The sequence below is a fragment of the Egretta garzetta genome, unplaced genomic scaffold (genome assembly GCF_000687185.1).
Source record: "Egretta garzetta isolate BGI_Z169 unplaced genomic scaffold, ASM68718v1 scaffold64, whole genome shotgun sequence".
NCBI lineage: Eukaryota > Metazoa > Chordata > Aves > Pelecaniformes > Ardeidae > Egretta > Egretta garzetta.
Genome location: NW_009259596.1, coordinates 1661913 through 1680468, shown reverse-complemented (window position 1 = coordinate 1680468; position 18556 = coordinate 1661913). Strand labels below are relative to the sequence as shown.

Below are 18556 nucleotides of genomic sequence, written 5' to 3'. Positions count from 1 at the left end.
TAAAAGCATATTTGTGATGGCCACAGAGAAGCTTTGGCTTTGCATGACATGTTTGGAATAAGACTCTCCATTATGTACTTAGTTTTACTTAGAAATGGCAATTTTGGATGCAGACCAAGAACAGTCAAGACGTGCTTGGGAAGATCTTTCTAATTTTTAAAGAGGCTCTAACATTTCCACCCCACAGAGGTGGTGGCTGCTGAGGTGTGAGAGGCTGCCTCAGTGCTAGCAGGACCATGTGCGAAACGTCTGTGAGAGGGAGGCAAGTATCAAAGTACTTCAAACCACTGAACACTTCTGGAAAGTCTGGCCCTGCCTGCTGGGCACAGAGAATGCTGATGTACTGTGCTTACTAAAACCAGCACCAACCAACCAAACATGCCAACCAGCTTGACACTAAAGCTCTAAACCCAAAAAATGTCCTCCCCTTAATGCCTACTGCTTATGAAGAATGGTCATACACAAAGTTTATGGACTAACATTACAGAGTTTTGTCATCTCCTTGCTTGAGAAAAGATTGAGCTAAAAGGAATTTAATTAGCATAATGCCTTTCACATCTAAAGCAGTACTTAAAATGTCCTCATCATATGCCATACATTCACTATCCCTCGCTGAGCCACTGTATCTTTAATCTTTAACAAGTTAATTGTGGCTGAAAATAAATTACACCCTTAGCACATTTGGGAGACAAATTCATAGCAGTTGACTTAACTTGTATTAAGACTCATAAACAGGCACTCCATCTGCTTCTGCATCAGCAGTGAAAGCCTTCATGACTAAACCTAATGTTAATAACCATGTCTCGTTAATTATCACTTGTTGTTAATGAAAAAAGTGATGACTACTTCAAACTTCCAGACAAAGGTCCCATCACTCAATGTTAACCTGATTATTTAATTTACACCTTTCATCACAGCATTTAGATCTTCAACCTAAAACTGTAATTTGTAATTTAGACACCGCGCTTCTTCGAACACACGCTTCATATATGGAGATTGTGCTAAGCCACTGAATTAATTAGAGCGCCTGTATCTGTACAGGAAGCCACACAGCGGCAGCTCTTCGGTTTAACAGGAGGGATACTGGATCTGAACCAACACTTAAATGTGAACTCCTCGGGACAAGGCTGTGCCTCAGACCACAGAGGGCATCGCTCTTCTGGCGTGTGGGAGCCTGGACCTTGGCTGAGGACACGTGCTGCCTGCTTCTCCCCTGGGGCAGGGACCGCTCAGAGCTTGTCTGGGATTGTCACCAAGGGGCGTTCACCACTCACGTCGGCTAAGGAAGGGAGTTGAACCTCACAAGTCAGGGGGCATCTGTGACAGGATGGGTTTGCGCATCCCGTGCTTGCCCAGAGTGGTCTTAGAGGCATGATTACTTCTTTCGCTGAGAATTTCAGGGTCTTTTGTGCTTACAGGATATCTGCCAATAGGTATTCCAAAACACTTACTGGAATTTATTTTTAAATGGTTCCTATCATTTAAAGATCCAATGGTTCCAAAGGATCTTTCAGTGGATCCTCAATGGATCCACTGATTCCAATTATTCAATTTTTAAATAATTCTAATTAATTTTTAAGTGCTTATCAACTGAGATTTTAATTTTCAAATTTTATTAACTCTTTTTTTACAATTTGGTGTTGCATAGTTGAAAAGTTTTTCCTTCATGGATGGACGAGTGTGGCCTTTGTAAGTTTAAATCTGTTTTTAGTGCATGTGCGAGTTTAACTCTTCTTAGAGAGGGTTCTCAACTCTGTTCCCATAAACCTAACACAGGATTCAAGATGACAGTTCAAATCATGGATAAGAAAATGAACATTCTCTGACAGCTGTGTTTCAAAGATACAGGGTGGTAGAGGAAAACTGTAATTTTAACGACTACTCAGGGTGTTGGCTGTCATTGGGTTGGTCATTTCTGAAAGCACTGCCGTCATGTAACTTCTAGGAGGCTTCATGACAGCCAGCTGATACTCAGTGTGTCTATAGATAGAAATGTAGCTGGAGCTGCATTAGCAGTTTGCTGTTGACGTTATTAGTAGTATGCTAGTAGTCTCTTACTGAGATTCACATGTATTTGTTGAAAAAGAGTTCTGAATGGTACAACTCCCACTGACAACTGTTATCATTTTACTATTTTCCAAGCTCTTCTTATGATAACCCTTATAAAAACTGATCTGCACAAATAGCCTGTCATTTCTTCCTACACATCATTTCGTTGGGTTTATTTCCACTGATCACTTTTATGAACTGTCCAAAAGAGCGCACACATGCATAAACAATTTCCAGTATATGGTATGTCATCACGGAGAAGCTTTGAATTTCAGTCACCTTAACAGATAAGGTTAATTCAGCAAAATGGGAATGATGAAGCCATCCAGAAATTAAAAGAAGAAAGCAAGGAGTTCAAATATCCCTGTTGCATCTCTGCTGCAAGGACTCAGTCGATAGATACTGAGAGAGATGGATAGACTCTAGATTTGGATAGAAAATTCTCTCTAAAGCTATAAAAAAAAAAAAATCTATCTGGATGGCAAGGCCATTAAACAGGCAAAAGAATCTCCTTGATTATTCCACTGTAATCTTAATCATGCTGAAGAAACAAAAGGAAAACGACTTTGCTTGGAAATTGCTTGAATTACAGAAGATTTGATACACAGAATTAAAGTAGTTCAAAATTGCGTGTTTTCCTACTGGTACTTAGACAATCTTTGGACAATATTGCCATTAAAAGTTTTCATCCCTGTCAGAGAAATGAGTGTTTTATCACAGAAAGATTGAAATTGTGCCTAATGAGATAGTGAAGAGATTGGGGAATTTCCTCAAGTGCTGATTAACAATTTCATGTAAAAAAAAAAAAAAAACCCAAAACCAAAACCCAAACAACAGATGGTACAGAATTATTTTTCTGATACAAGTCATTCAAGTGAAGAACAAAATAATTTTGCCTTTTTTTTAACCTTGAGAAAGTGGAACTTGTTGCTCTTGGTAGTTATTTGGTTTTTAAATCAAATAACACACCTTTTGCATGTTAAACACACCTTTTGCATATTCAGATTAGGAGCTAATAGTGGAAACAACTCAAAGCACTGTTCACTCAAATACCCAGCTAGGATAGACCAATGCAATTTTTTGAGTACTGTTGCCAAAGGAATATAGAGTAACTTGCAAACCTAAACTTTTTATGAGCTTTAATAAGTGAAAATAATTCGCCAACATAAAAAAAGCATTATAGAAAGAAAATTGCCAGCTTACCTCAATTATTTCAAAATACACTAAACCTAACCATAAAAATGCTTGTAGACTTTTTACTAATATTTTCCAGGCATAAAGAAAGCTGCGTAGCAATAAAGTTAATGTTCTGATTTTTCCCAGGCTTTAAAAGGAGGTGAGGGTCTTGGCACCTTTGAAAGAGGGCCATGAAGTCCTACCTACAATACATACTGTTTATGTTTCATTCCTCTGAAATAAGAAACATGTTACTGGCGTTATAATGCCAAGAAAATGTTCTTGAGGATTAACAAAAAAAGAGCTCCACATTTTATTTTGTAGTACACAAGAAATACAGAAAAGATTAAATTCAAGTTCAAGAAGATATTACTGCTAACGGGATTTTTGTTTTATTTTGAAAGACCCATGTTACAGAATTGTTCATTCCCAGAGAAAGAATACGAAATGAACACAATGTTATTCGACAAAAACAAGCTTGTAACATGTAGGATTACTAGAACTGCACTGTACAATCTGGGTCTTAAAATGGATGGTGTTCTTTGGCAAACAGAGGCGATTTCAAATACTATTTAGCTTCAGGGATGAGACTCTTTGGAAGATGAACATTCATGTTGCGTAACAAAGACAGGAAAAGGTTCTCAATATGGAAGCGGTTAGCTGGAAATCCTGCGATGGACAGTACAATTACCCCACTAGACATAAACTAAGAAATGAGTTGTGCAATTCTTATGGCAATTAGCTACTTCTTTGGAAAGAAGAAGAAATCTTTCTGAAAATTCATTGCTCAAATGTGTCTTTAATCATGCCGAAGGCTGGCTGACTCGCTGGCACTCTTGCCTGGAACAAAGGAAGCCTGAACTCAGTTTCTTAAAATCTAGTGCTTTCAGGGACGGGATGTATTCTGTCCCCACGTGGGATATAACCTGCTCAGCTGACAGAAAACCAGTTTCAGGACACTAGGAAAAAAGTCAGTTAGCACAACCCTGACATCCTAGCCTAGAGATTACAGTAGTCAGTAACGTGGAAACAGCAGTCTGGGGTCTAGCTCCTGGTTCTTCACCACTTTTATACATTTTTGATTAAGCAGGATTGAGTAGAAAATAAAAAAAAAAAAAGAAGAAACAAGTCCTAGAAGCATCTGTGAGCCCCTGGAAGAGCGAGGTCCTGTTTCTTGCTGCTGGTTTATATGTTAGCACTGCAGAAGCAGAACAGGATCAGGTTCCTGGCAATCACCAAACAGCAAGAATCTCCATGGCAGGAAGCTTTTGCAACTTATTTACCCCCTTCTGGACCACTGCGTTTTCTCCCTGGCAACCTGCACACTCGAGAAAGTGCTGGGGTTGTGCACGGATTTTGAAAGCCCTGTGAGAGCTTACGCAGACATGTCCCTAGGAAGACTCTCTGGCTTTATCTGGAACCAATAAAACAGAGCCAAAGGCTGGGGCACTGCCACGTACTGCCACGTGGCTAACTGGATGCACAGTTTGGGGTTAGCACAGGGCACAGACCATCCCCAGTAGGCAGTGTCAATGCAGCCACTCTTGTTTCCCCACGAGGGAAGAGACTTCAGCTGTACAGAATAAATCTGTGCCACGCCAGCTGGTCTGTTTTATTTCACAGTATAGATACAGTCTTTTGCCCTCACCGATTATGTTACCATGACATCTTATAGCTATCACTCCTCTTTAGCCTAATTTCTTTTCTTAAGGTCTTATCAAGTCACAGAGGAACAGGCCCATGAGGGAACCTGAGCATCTGTGTGCACATGAAATGAATCCTTAGTTACCCACTGAATGGTTTGAAAGGCTGGGGGGAAAATTTGGGTTCAGAAATAGGCAGAATCACAAAGCAGAACAACTCTTTAATCACAGAACATCATAAGAGCTACTGAGTAAGTGATCTTAAAACATTTATACTATTATACTAGCCCACTTCTGTCTTGCATACAACGTCAGCTACAGCGTGCTCCGACAGTCCTGTATGAATTGCTTACTCACATAGTCCTGTCGAGGACCACAGATTCCCATTCTAAATTGACAACTACCTTTTTTAACTGTTAAAGGATTGGAAAGATAGGAAACAAACCCATGCCATGCTATTTATTTTTCTTCTCCCTCCTGTTCTTCCCAGTGCTCTGTTAAGTTACTTGGCTTCTAGGCATTAATAATCACAAGTCTCTCAAAATGGAAATAAACTATTTGCAATGGTTTGACCCTCTGCAACCAAAAAGAATTGTAGTTGAGCATTTTGGACAGCAACCACCTTATTTTATCAGTTTTATGTCACTGTAGCACTGGGAGCAATACAGTGAGAGATAAGATCCAGCCTCCCTCCTGTAAAACAGCTCAATAATGTCAATCACATTTTTCAAATCAGAGCTCTTTAGAACTGAAAAAAAAAAAAAGCCAACCGAAAAACAACTTACCTCCAGTATATGAGAATACCCACAAGAATCACTAGACAGATAAAAGTCAGGGCTGATACGACCACAAGTGGTATAACTGTCTTCTTCTCTGATTCCAGACTCTCAGCTAGACCGATACGAGACTCATGGCTACTATTACTTGCCTCTGCAGTCAGAGAAAATTGAAACAGTCCATGTTTAAATTCTGACAAATGCACAGCATGAGTGAATGTGTCTTATAATGAGCCTACTTAATACCACTTACCTCTATTTTGTACTACGTACTGCAGGAAGTATATACATTTGCAAACCAGCTTACAGAAAATAAGCAGATAGAGGGTAAAGCAAAGTGTTCAAGCTTATGTGACTCAGCCTTCCAGCAGTGGAGACTTCTCTTTGTAAGAATAGCAGATTGTTGTTAAAATATAGGAGAAGAAAGTTTTTTATTTTCATCTGTTTATTAGCTGAAAGCCAACTGAGTTAAGGAATCTGAATATATAATATCGGAATGTGTAAAGAACATTTTGATATAAAACTGTCACTCATACACTGCATATCACTTCTCTGGCTAATACTTTAATAGTAAAATTTTCTTACAATAATCCCTACCTGCTTGCCGTATTGCAGTTAAGTCTTCTGTATTTCAATATATTGCCCATTCTGTAATTCGCCTTATAGATATATCCTTTCTTTGAATCCAATTGCAGTACTTCCTCCCCCAAATACACTGGAGCCAGAATTAAATTTCCTACCTCCATCTCTACAGATGATCAAATTATTATTTGGATATTGTCTAGATTTCACATTTCTGTCAGCCTTGTAATGCTGGGCAACAGAAATATTTGGGCACAGGAATCTGTATGAAGGTTAAACCAATATATTTTATAATCTCATTAAATAAGGGAACACAGTGGTGGACGAGACCGATTCTGCATTTTTAATTTTGGTCATACCTCAAGAAGTAAACACTTTAAAACTGTGATTTTGACACAAAATGACTTGATTCTTTTCAATCTGTGCAGTTTATTGTGATCTGTGACCATTGTATGAGTTAAAACACAGAAATAAGCACTTTTGCACTTGTTATAATTAAACCCTTAGAATTTCTAAGAATGTTTTTTGCTTTTGTGAACAGCCCTAATTGAATGAATGTTCTGTATGGGAGCAGAATTTTGCTGTCTAGAAATCAGCTGCACTCCAATGGGATTCCAAGGGACCAATTCTACATGAATAAAAAGCTTTCAGACAAAAGGGAGGAGGGAATGGAGTTGGATCTGAAAAAAAAAATGACAACAAATCACATGTTCTAAGTAGGATGTCAAAACCCATACAGCTTCACACAGAATAGATTTCCAGGTGGCTCTCTGCCTGCTTCCATTTTCTTGAGTTTAGGGGCTGTCAGGGCTTTATATATAAAAAGGTCTAGGCTCTGATCTTGTAGACATCTTCCCAGTTTTAGTTCAAAGTACTTTTAACACCCAACTCAATCACTACTCTTTAAATCCTGTAGCTCAGTGGGCAAAGTGATTGCAGGCACAAGTTGCTTCTGAAAAAGCTGTTCTGAGTTTCTGGTGAGTAGGCTAAAATCAGTATTTCCTACTGATTTCAGAAGAAACTATGTGTATGCATGAGAGATCAGAATATGATCCCTTTGAAGCATTCATACTTGCTTTTCCAACTCTGGACTAATTCACAGCATAAATCTCAGTCTTATCTGTGTGCTGACAGGGTTCCTTCAAACTGTGTGACCAAATCCTATTTAGGATCCTTCTACGGGGAATGAAGAGCAGGCTTCTCCTGTAACGGAGGGTTTCTTGCCTACTTGGCCATCAGTCCAATGACGGCAGCTGAAAAGGCAGTCTCATCTATAGTAGATTTCTTCACTCCCTAATAATTGATGTGTTTGGATCCTTTGCATATTTCTTTATATTAATTTCTCTTACAGTTTTTCAACTGAAGCTGAAAGGTTTAGGTAGCCATGGAAGTCCACTGGAGAAAGCCCTAGTTCAGAACAAGCATAGATATGCATCAACAACTACAAAGACTGGGAAAAGTTTAAATGACAATTTTTTTTTTCTGTAATGGTCACAACAGGAAGACATTTCATCAATTTCTGGTGAATTCACTGTAATGTCTAAATAAGTTCTCAGCTGAGAAGGGTTTTGTTTTGTTTTGTCTTGCTTTGTTTCATTTTGTTTCTTTATAACTGAATTAAGCACAGATGTCTTTGATTTACAGGAGACCATGTTAGACATGCTCACATTGAATTTTCAGTTTATTAAAAGACAATACTTGGCATCATTTATTGGGAAAAAATAATGTACATGAAATGATACTGTATAGTGTCTTTCAATAATATCTAGAAGACAAACTCTAAGTCTGTTGTACTCCTCCTCCTCCTTCTCCTCCAGTAACGTATAACCTGTCTTGAGTTACTATCAGTAACAATTCAAATTACACCCATTATGTAAACTATAAAACTCCTATGGTAACACTCATTCATGTTAGTAACATAAGTTTTGAAATATTGATGTTATTTTTGCTCGTTTTTAAAGAAATGTGCATTTTACACAATGTGTAAGAACTTACCTACTGAATTAATTCACTTATCGATTCAGTTTTATAACGCCTACCTTGTTAGGACTCCAACTAGTTTCAGTATGTTACCTACTTTCTTTTAATTTTTATTTTCTATTTTTCACATTCTACCAGCCCCAGCTACACAGAGTGTCAATTTACCACCTTTTTGTATTAGTATTCTGTTGCTCATGAGAAATATAACCTCATGTGATTTAACTGTGTATTTGTAGGACTGGGCTGAAAATTTCCCATGCTTTGTGGATTCCATTCCTTAGTGGGTTTAGCTGAATGATACTGCCCTCTACAGATGCTGTCAGTCCTTAATGGAAGCTCAATTTATTTTCTAAAATATCAATTTAACCTCGTTTGTTGAGGTTCTTTTCAAACATCATAGATAATTTCTGATTTCATTCTTGGATTTCAATGCTCTAACAAGAAGCAATGGAAATTATGTGTCTGAATACTTCAGGGTTTTGCACAATGCATTTTTAAATACAAAGGAAATGTTTTATATTTATCAGGGTTTTATCTATGTGAGGTTCAGTTTTGCCTTCTGACCTTATCCTTGGAATCACAGATCACAAATACTCCTGCTGACTTTAAGAGGACTAAATAGGAAAATAGCACTAAAAAGAAACAGGTACAGGAGAATCTGGCTCTAAGTATTTTTGAAATATGCAAATCTGGCACCAAAAGTCTGCATTTCACTGAAATCTGAAGGTGGCATACAGAGTAAGAATGAAAAAGAATGCTTTTATGCGTTAAGATGAATCAGAATCAAACTGAAGCATCTTCTTCCTTGCTCAATACATCTTAGAAAATACAAAACAAAGCACAAGGAGGAAATATGCTGCTGTAAGTTAAAAACCAGAATCTCAGAGGTATGTTTCCTCTGGCATAGTTCCGTAAGGGCAGCACTTGTCTTTGTACAGAGAACTTACGTCCCTCTCAAACCTTTAAAACTAAAATTAAACAATTAACATCGAAACAAATTCTGGTTTTAGACTGTGCACCACCCAACTTCTGCTGACAGTACGTATCTATCCAAAAGCAGAGCATGAATCTTCTTACTGAAGAGTATTTCAGGTGCAGTTTTAAGTAGCCAGAAGTAGCATTCACAAGATAGCCAGCTCAGCATGCACCCCCTGTTCCCCAGTGCTTCCTTCATCACACCCACTGGCACTGCTACGTTCTCCTTTAATTATATGTAGATAAACCTTCTCATTCCCTATGGCACAAAAGTATCCCCTCACAGCTTTCCATGGCATTCATTAGACTTATCCATAACTAACCTGCCTCAGAGATGTTGAATACTGATGAGTGATCGCTAGTAACAGATGAGGCTGACGACTGTGATGATCCAGGAGTTAATTCTGAGTTACCTGCTTCAACTGCCCCTTCAGTGTCTCTCTCATTAAGGTCAGGAAAACTGAAATCTGTTGAAGTTTCATTATCATTAAGGCTATCTGAGGTACCTTGGCCAGAACCACTTTCTTCATCACTTGTAAAAACAGCCCAAGACTTAGACTCTGATGTGTTTTGTAACGGGACACTAGCAGTCTGAATGTGGTTCTCCAAAACTGCCGGGTCGTTGTGCTTCGTAGGTATCACACTCGCTGTCAAAGTCGGTACAGCTGTATAATTATGTCTGTCCGTGGCACGGTTTATCTGACTGTCTGCTGCAGCAGTCGCAATTTTCTCCTCTTCTTCAGGTTTCTCAGAGTGTGAGCTTAAAATTAGGTTACTCTGCTCCTTCTTATTGTTTACCTTTGCATCTTGTTCCTCTACTACCATATCCTGAGCTTCTCTATGGGAAGTGCATGAGATACAGTTACTTACAGGGAAGCCATCGTCATATTCATCGTAGTCATCCTCAACTACAGAAGGCCACGAATCGGTACTGGACATGATACTGGGAGACAACCCAGAAGATTCTCTAGAAGGAACCAGCAACCTACTCAAAGTTACAGGGATCTCACTTTTGGGAGGAACAGCCGTAACAGAAATATGTGCATTTGGCAAAGGACGAGTGTGATGAATGGACTCGTCAGAATCAGAAACAACTGCAGGCACATGAACAGGATCAAAACCAAGTGTAGAACTTGAAGAGACACTGGCAGCCTCACTTCTTTCAAAAACACTTGAAGAGATATGGCTGTCTGCAGGAGTAGCTACATGTGGTAATGTACCGCCTGTTAGGAAGGGAGTTGTTACGGCATTCGCTGCTTGGGGGGGAAAGGCATTTGTGTTTTCTAAACTGGTCAGCTGGAATGAAACATCGCTACTGTACAATGAAGGCATAACCTGCTGAGTATCTTCACTGTTAAACAGACTGGATGAAACATATTCCTCACTTGCATAAGAAACAGATAAACCTTGAAGTGACGCTGTGGGCTTACTAAAAGTGTTTGACAACATATCAGCAACGGAAGGTGCAGATGTAGAATGCAGCAGGGCTTCAGTTGTAGCAGAACCTGGTGCCATGTGGTGCAATATTTGGTCAAATGTAGAACTATCTTTATGAACCCTGAAGCTTTCAGCCAATATTGGGTCACTAGGCACAACTGCAGCCGTGTTAAGCAGAGGGCCATCGCCAGAAGACTGGAAGGAGGATTGCAGTAATGCTTCGTTATTTAATGTAGCTGAGGTCTCATGAAAGTACGGCTGAGTCGAGGATAACATTTTGCTATAAGCAGGGGCAGAGAGAGCTTGATCTGAGCTTGCACTAAGCATAGGTTTAAGCAAAGTGTCATCAAAGGCTGGAGTTGTAACATGCAAAGGCTGAACAGAAAGGTGATTTTCTGTAAGTTTACTAAAATCATGATCAAATATCTTAGTAGTGGGAAAAGCAAGAGAGACTGGAAGGATTCCCTTTGTGCTAGAAACAGGAAGTGGGCTTTCTTGCAGAGACGTATTCTGCTTAATTACATCATTATCAGAAACAGATGTAGAAAGTTCAGGTATCACTTTACTTTCAGCACCGGAAGCCATTTCACTTAAAGAAGAGGAAATTTGCAGTTCTCTCTCATCTCCATATATAACACCACCTTTTTGAAGCACGTTATTAACATCACTAAACCCAGATGATTCATACGTAATTTCGTCTACAGAATCAGAGGAAGAAACGTTAGGTACCATCAAAGTATCTGTATCAGGCAAAAGGGACTCACTACCAGAGTATGCTTCAGACCAATCCATATCACTAGACAGAGAGCGCGTAGGCTGCAGCAAAGTATCAGCTTGTGATATTACAGAAGAAGGTTTATGCACCAGTACATTGTTATAGCTGCTAAATAAAGGATCTTGACGGAATACGTCAACAGAATCATGCACAAATTCTGCGGAGTCATAGGAAACAGTAAAGCTTTGGAGGGAGCCCACATTACTAGACAAAGCATAAGGAGGTTCAGACATTGTAGATAGTACATGCATATTTACATCACTGCTGGATGGTTCAACTTGAGAAAATATGTGAGTTCTAGTATGACCAAATATCAGTGTCTCTGAAGCAGCATGAGTAGTCTGATGTGACACCACATCAGCATATTGAGCAAGGCTTGGCTGTATTAATGTATCACCCTCTGCCAATGTCAGAGAAGCATGCAGGGACACCTTATCACTTGCAACAGCTGGAGTAGCACTTTGTGGAAACATTTGAGAAACTGTATACAAACGGTGAAACATTTTACTACTGGAGGAAGCAGAGGAAAATGTAAGCAAAGGTACATCATCATAGGAAGACAGGGTGGGTTCAAATGACACATCAACACTGGGAAATACAGGTGTAGCATGCAAGGTCACATCACTACCTGATGCAGCAGGGGTAGTGTCGAGCATCTGAGAGTCAAACAATAAAGGGGTGACTAGAGGAAACACTTCACTACTGTAGGAAGGTTGAAGAGGTATCTCACCATTATAGACTGGTTGAGTTGTCTGAGAGAGTACCTCACTGGCAGCAGAAGCAGAACCATATTCTCCAGAGCTTGAAGAGAGAGAGTGAGGTGATAATTCAGCAGAGGAGAAAGCAAAGGTAGAATAATGTGGCAATTCTAAATCCGCATCTGAAGTGTCTTGTGAAACCACTGGGCTGCTGGAATAGGGCACTGTAGCTGGCTTTAATCCCTTTACATAAGCATCAGTGTAACTGGTCTGAGACAATTGCCTGCTACCCGATGTATCAACAGCTTGAGTTGGCAGATCTGTAGCATTACGAAACCATAAATTTCCATCAGTGGAAGAAGTATGCTTTGGAGGCTCATCAGAGCTTGAGGGTGCTGCACCTTCTGAAACATACTTAATGGAGCCTTGGGAAAGAACATCATGCATGCTTGTATCTGGGCTTCCTGAAGGAAGGGTGTCTTCTTGGGAGGTCTCCTCTGTAACCAGCTGTGCTGAAGAAGTGGTAAGGACTGAACTCCAAAAGTCATCAGATTCCTGATGAGGTTTAAAAGGAGACAGCAAGAAATCTTCGTCGCTATGGCCAGTAGTGGTTATTCTTGTTGGTTCAGTGCCTGAAGAAAGGTATATGTATTCTTCTTCTACGCCTTTGGTGGAATCAACGAGCTGAGGAGGAATTCCAGTAATTGTTCGGGATTCCAAAAAAGTATCTTCCTCTTCTTCAGAAATTTCACTAACGGGTGGAGAAGTAGGGTAATAAACTGCTTTGAAAACATCATCCTTACCATGCAATTCTTCTTCTCTTGTTAAGTATCTATTGCTTTTAGCTTCACTGGGTTTTGACCTCATTTTTTCTTGACTGTAGCTGGATGTAGTCACCTGGAAATCTTTCCTCATTTGGTTTACTGTACTGTCAGTGCTAGGAATCACTGCAATTTCTTCATCCACCTCTGTTTCCTTTTCATCAACTTCATCCTTTGAAAAAATATCATAGCCGAAGACAATTAAAAATGTTTATAGACACTGCACGCAAACGAAAACCAAAACTGCAATACATTTTCCCGGCTCCATAAAAACAAGAGAGGCAAAACAATACAACATTTGAGAAGACTGTTGGTCTTAAAGCAAAATACTGAGCTGCTAGAACAGGCATCCTCTTCTCTCTTGAAAATACTACTTATTTGCAATCCAAACAAAAAAATCCTGTGTCACAACAACTTCTTAAATATTGTGTTACTTTTACTCTGAGAGACAAAACCCACTCACAGTATTTTATTACTTCACTAAAAAAGCTCTACCTCTTTCCTAATAAAATGCAGTCGTATACGCGGTACACATCAATGAAAAAATGGGTTTGCTATCAGAATGTCTTAGAGATTTGCACTAATATCCTTAAGTTGATTACATTGTCGTAGTAACAGAATTTGTAAAAATATTTATGACCTGTCCTTAAATCTGGTGAATCTTCAGAGTTTTCTGTAAAATAAGATTTCAGGATGGTCAGCATGACTGTAACAGTTTCACGCGTGTTGTGAGTGATAGCACCTGGTCCCTGTTATGACCCTTTGTTTGCTGAACATGAATAATGACACTTTGTGAAAAATCTGTGTTAGACTTTTGACTTTTAAGGACAGACACAAAAAGAAAAGAAAAATTACATGCCTAACTACAATCAGGATTTAGGCAGTCCTTGAGAATCTAAGTTTGAAGTTTTTTGTCCTCTCTCCAACTTTCCCTGCCTCAAATAAAAAACATGTAATAAGCAGAAGCATCTACTTGCTTGGCAGGCATTTTCGTTTTGACCTAGACCCAGCAGTGCCTGCAGCTCTGTGCTATGCCCCCATCTAGAACTGCACCAGAACCAAACCTGTCCGAGCACAACTCTGCAAACTGGAATGAAAGGCACATTCAGTTTCTGAAGGGACTTGATTTGATAGGCACACATAGCCCTGAGAGACACCAGCAGGACAGAGCCTCTCCCAAAATACAGTCGCAACTCCTTTTTCTTTTGAAGAGCTGGCTTGGTGATGTGGTGGCAATACCCACCTCTTTTTATTCACAAGCATAATGTTGAGAGAAAATACCCAGAGAACAGGAGAGTGGGACAGTTACCAGTCTAAGAAATCCTCAGTTTCCCCTGTATTTTAGGCTGAGTACATCTCCCACTCCTGCACTGAAGTGAGCAGAGAGAAGAATGTAAAATCAACAGCCTTTGAAAGAAAGCACCCAGGATGAAGCACTGCTGAACGAACTATGAACTGGGGCACTCAGGAGTTGTCAGCTTTTATCCAGTCTCACCAGAGTTGAGGGCTTTAACCACTAGGCTAGAGCTCTGCTTCACCCTGCAGTCCCTTTTTTTGTACTAGGAACTTCTAGCGCACTCACACAATCAATCAAAGGTACCTCAGACTTGACCCTCAGGTTTGGATTTCATTCCAGGAGCTAAATACCTAAAATGTAGGGACAGCAGCACCTAGACTGTGTTCTCAAATCCAGGCTGGACTGGACAGGCCCTTGTTTCTGAAAATCTACTTTCTGTAGGGCAATGCCTGCAAGTTTAACCTTCTTGGTTCAAGTAAAAATCAATTGACATTCACTGGCCCTCAGTTACCGTCCTGACAGATGCAATATAATAACCTAGATATTTCGCTTACATCAACAGAGAAATAACTGTATTATTGGTTGGTCACTGTCCACAAATACAAGGGAGGGTAAATAGATAGACAGGTAAGCACAGGCTGTCTATTTAACTAACAAGGACTTCCCACTCAGTGAGAATATTGTCATCATAGATTGAAACTATAAAATAAAAATTCTGAGAGATTACTTGATACAAATTAGTATCTTAAGTTGTATTGAAGGAACTGTCCATGTTGTAAATCAGTATTAGAGACTGTTAAAAATGTCCAGCTCTGGAGCCCTCAGCACAAGAAGGACATGGAACTGTTGGAGCGGGTCCAGAGGAGGGCCACAAAAATGATCCGAGGGCTGGAGCATCTCTCCTATGGGGACAGGCTGAGAGAGTTGGGCTTGTTCAGCCTGGAAAAAAGAAGGCTGCGGGGAGACCTGATTATGGCCTTTCAGTACCTAAAGGGGGCCTATAGGAAAGATGGGGAAAATCTTTTTAGTAGGGCCAGCTGTGACAGGACAAGGGGTAATGGTTTTAAACTAAAACAGGTTTAGTTTAGAGATAAGGTTTAGACTAGATATAAGGAAGAAATTCTTTACAATGAGGGTGGTGAAACACTGGAACAGGTTGCCCAGAGAGGTGGTGGAGGCCCCATCCCTGGAAACATTCAAGGCCAGGTTGGACGGGGCTCTGAGCAACCTGATCTGGTTAGCGGTGTCCCTGCTCACTGCAGGGGGGTTGGACTAGGTGACCTCTAGGGGTCCCATCCAACCCAAAACATTCTATGATTCTATGATATTTTCACCTCTCTCCTTGCTGGGACACCAGAAGCCTTGTTACCAAAAATGAAGTCTAAAGAGGTTATAATAAAAACATCCAAAATTGTGTAAAATAGAGTTATACTGTAAAGTCTAACCTGAGTTCAAGAAGTAAATGACCCTCCAAGAATTTTGGAATAACCGTTAAATTCATCCGATAGCGCACTGATAGCAGTCAGACATGAATCTCACTCTTCAGCAGAACCGCCTTCCTCCCTTGCTTTAGTTAACTGCACACTAAGACCATCACAAGCAAGCCCAAGTCAGATTTCTCTTTAAACAAACTAAAAAAGCTAACACTGGGTGACAGCTTTGACTCTGCTAAATGAACAATTTTGTCAGACTTCACTCAGAAGTGACAGCAACTTGATGCCCCACTTTAAAAAATATTTAGGCATATCCCTTCCTCTTCCATGTATCTCCAGCCCCAGAGAACTAAGCAGTGAGGTAGCTCTAGAGTTATCTAGGAAGAAATATAGCTGAAAGAGAAGGCTGTACATGGATATATATGCGTGTATATATATATATAAATGCAGATAATACATTCAGTTGGTGACATAGTTTTGTAAATTTTCACAGAATATCAATTCAGTTCGGTTAAAGGTACGTATTTGAAATACTCTCTTAAATAGAAATGAATGCTATACCTCATATTCTTCAGTTTCATTCAGTTCAGGAATGAGGTCAGCCTCTATAAAACAAAAATACACACCATATCATCCAACATTTTAAATTCACAGAATTATTAATTCTGCAAGGACTCAACTGATTAGTTAATACGTTTATTGAGACCCAGTCTAAGATGTTTTATAGGATTGTGTTTAGAGACATGGCCAACCACCTGGGTTGAGGACTAGCTCCAAGGTAGCAACTCTCATCTGGACAGGACACGTTCAGCCACAGCAGCTTTGCCTGGCTCTAATTTGATATGGCAGCACATGTTGGACCTGCACTGGCCACATCCTGGCCAGGGAGAACCAATTTTATGAGAATGTTTCCTATGAGAAAGTACAGTTTAATGCAGAAATACAGGACAGAGAATAAAGTTAAGTCTGGGAGGTGACTATTTCTCTAATTTAATCTGAAAGCTCTGAAGATATTCTTGTAAAATGATCTGTTCTGTAATTTTCACATAGCAAATTCCTTTATGCACCCAGGCTTGGAGCTAGGTACTAGCGCAACGGCTATGCCATCGCCTTCAGCATGCCTTAGGCTGCTGGCCTCCGTCAGGGCAGACCGAAGACACCCACCCTTCCTAGAGACCAGTGCTTATGGCCTTTCTCAAACTCCCACTCCACTTGATTTAATCTAAGGACATCCCACAAAAAGTCCCTAATAAAGAGGTACTGGGCGCTCAGCGAAGGACTACTGTAAAGGCTTTTGAGGCCTCCCTACTTTTCATAAATAAATAACAGTTGAAGCAGGATCAAGAAATTAATCTCTTACAGTCCCGGTGAAAATCCTTCTCTCTAAGTTTAGAGGTAGCCTCTCACCTTCTTTCTCTGTCTTTTTGGCCAAATCCAGTATTGTACTTCTGATGGTGGTCAGCAAGAGAGGTTTCAAAGCAGGTTGCAAGAAACCTAACGAGTCTTTGGTAGGAACTGGCATAGGTCTCCAGAGAGGAAATCTAACCCCTTCTACAGCATTAACTCATCTTACGGCTCCTGTGGTCCATAGAAAGGTCCACTCCCTTTCTGAATGTTCCCAAGGCTTTCCCCTAAGCAATGTCCTAGCACTCTGTCTGTACAGCGGGGCTAGCACGTATTCTGAGGGCTGACTGGCGCTGAGCAAAAATGCCAGTCTCTTAGCCTGGGGAGTGATTCTAACAATAGCATCATGCAGAGCTCCATGTCTGCATCTCCTCCACAATTTCCAACCCCAGTTTCCTCAAGACATTAGTATAAAGATGTCATCTTTATAATTCTCATCCCTGCAAAGTCAGATGGGAATCTCTGACTTAATTTGTACTCTCTTTGGTCTGTCCGTATCTGCCTTTCAAAACAAATCGAGGCATGTATTATATGCAACATACATACACTAGATAAAGTTTATCAAACTAACAAGCTCAAACAGTTTTATTTGCAGATTACAGCACGCAAACAAATTTTGACTAAACAATGCTGAACAAAATCTCCATAAATTGTTCTTTTGTGACAAACTTTTATAAATTACCAAGAACCAAATTAACCTTTCATTAACAAGATAGAGAAAAAATCATCTTACCTCTGACTCCTGGAAGCCTAGGAGGCTCCGGGGCAGGGTGGGAAGGGGAGCGGAGGGGAGGGGAGGAAGGGGTGGAGGAGATAATGATATTCCCTGGCTTCTCAATGATACAAATGAAATATTGTAGTCATTAGTTTGAAAGTCTTCCCACAGCAGACCCATACCATCTGTTATGTACTCAACAGACTTCTCTGAAAAATGTTTTTAATACAGAGAAATTCCATCTATTCTTTCTGTGGTCACTATGCTTGAGTTGAGCTTTAACCAGACTCAGTCAGAAAAATAAAATGTGCCGATTGTGCTACAGTATACAGCAGGGTATGTGCTCTCAAATCCCACCAGCAGAAAACTACAGCTTCTTGCTGTTGTCTCCATGGCGAGGCATTAACATACATCCATATATAAAAATATATACAAAACTTATATTAACACTAAATCTTTGGGCATTTTACAAAGCCTATTCAAACTTAGTTGGTCACAGAAAATGCATTTGTCAAAAGCATTAGACACCCACACTTACAGAAGTTCTGTTAATCCCTTCGCTGAGTTTTTTTATTTGATGGGAGATTATAGAAATCTGTTAACATCCCCCCACCAAGGAGAAGAACCGCACCCTCGAAAAAAACAACCCATTGATGTAGGCTGATGAACAAGCTTGTTTATTTTTTTCTGGAACCACATATTGATTATTCTATAGCTTACATTTTAAAATAAAATAACTAAATCATTAGTTAGGAAGTTCTGTAGAGGTTTTTTCATGGTCCATTTTAATGACAG

General features: G+C 39.9%; 1 protein-coding gene across 1 annotated transcript in view; it reads right to left on the bottom strand.

The window, feature by feature from the left end:
* The window catches only part of PTPRZ1 (protein tyrosine phosphatase receptor type Z1), a 102364-nt gene that overhangs the window by 24819 nt on the left and 58989 nt on the right, over window positions 1–18556 (bottom strand). The window contains exons 11-13 of the mRNA XM_035893713.1: window positions 16204–16247; window positions 9505–13084; window positions 5654–5798 (exon numbers count right to left, since the gene is read on the bottom strand). Coding sequence (XP_035749606.1) covers window positions 5654–5798; window positions 9505–13084; window positions 16204–16247 — 3769 coding nt within the window. The remainder of the gene's footprint in view (window positions 1–5653; window positions 5799–9504; window positions 13085–16203; window positions 16248–18556) is intronic.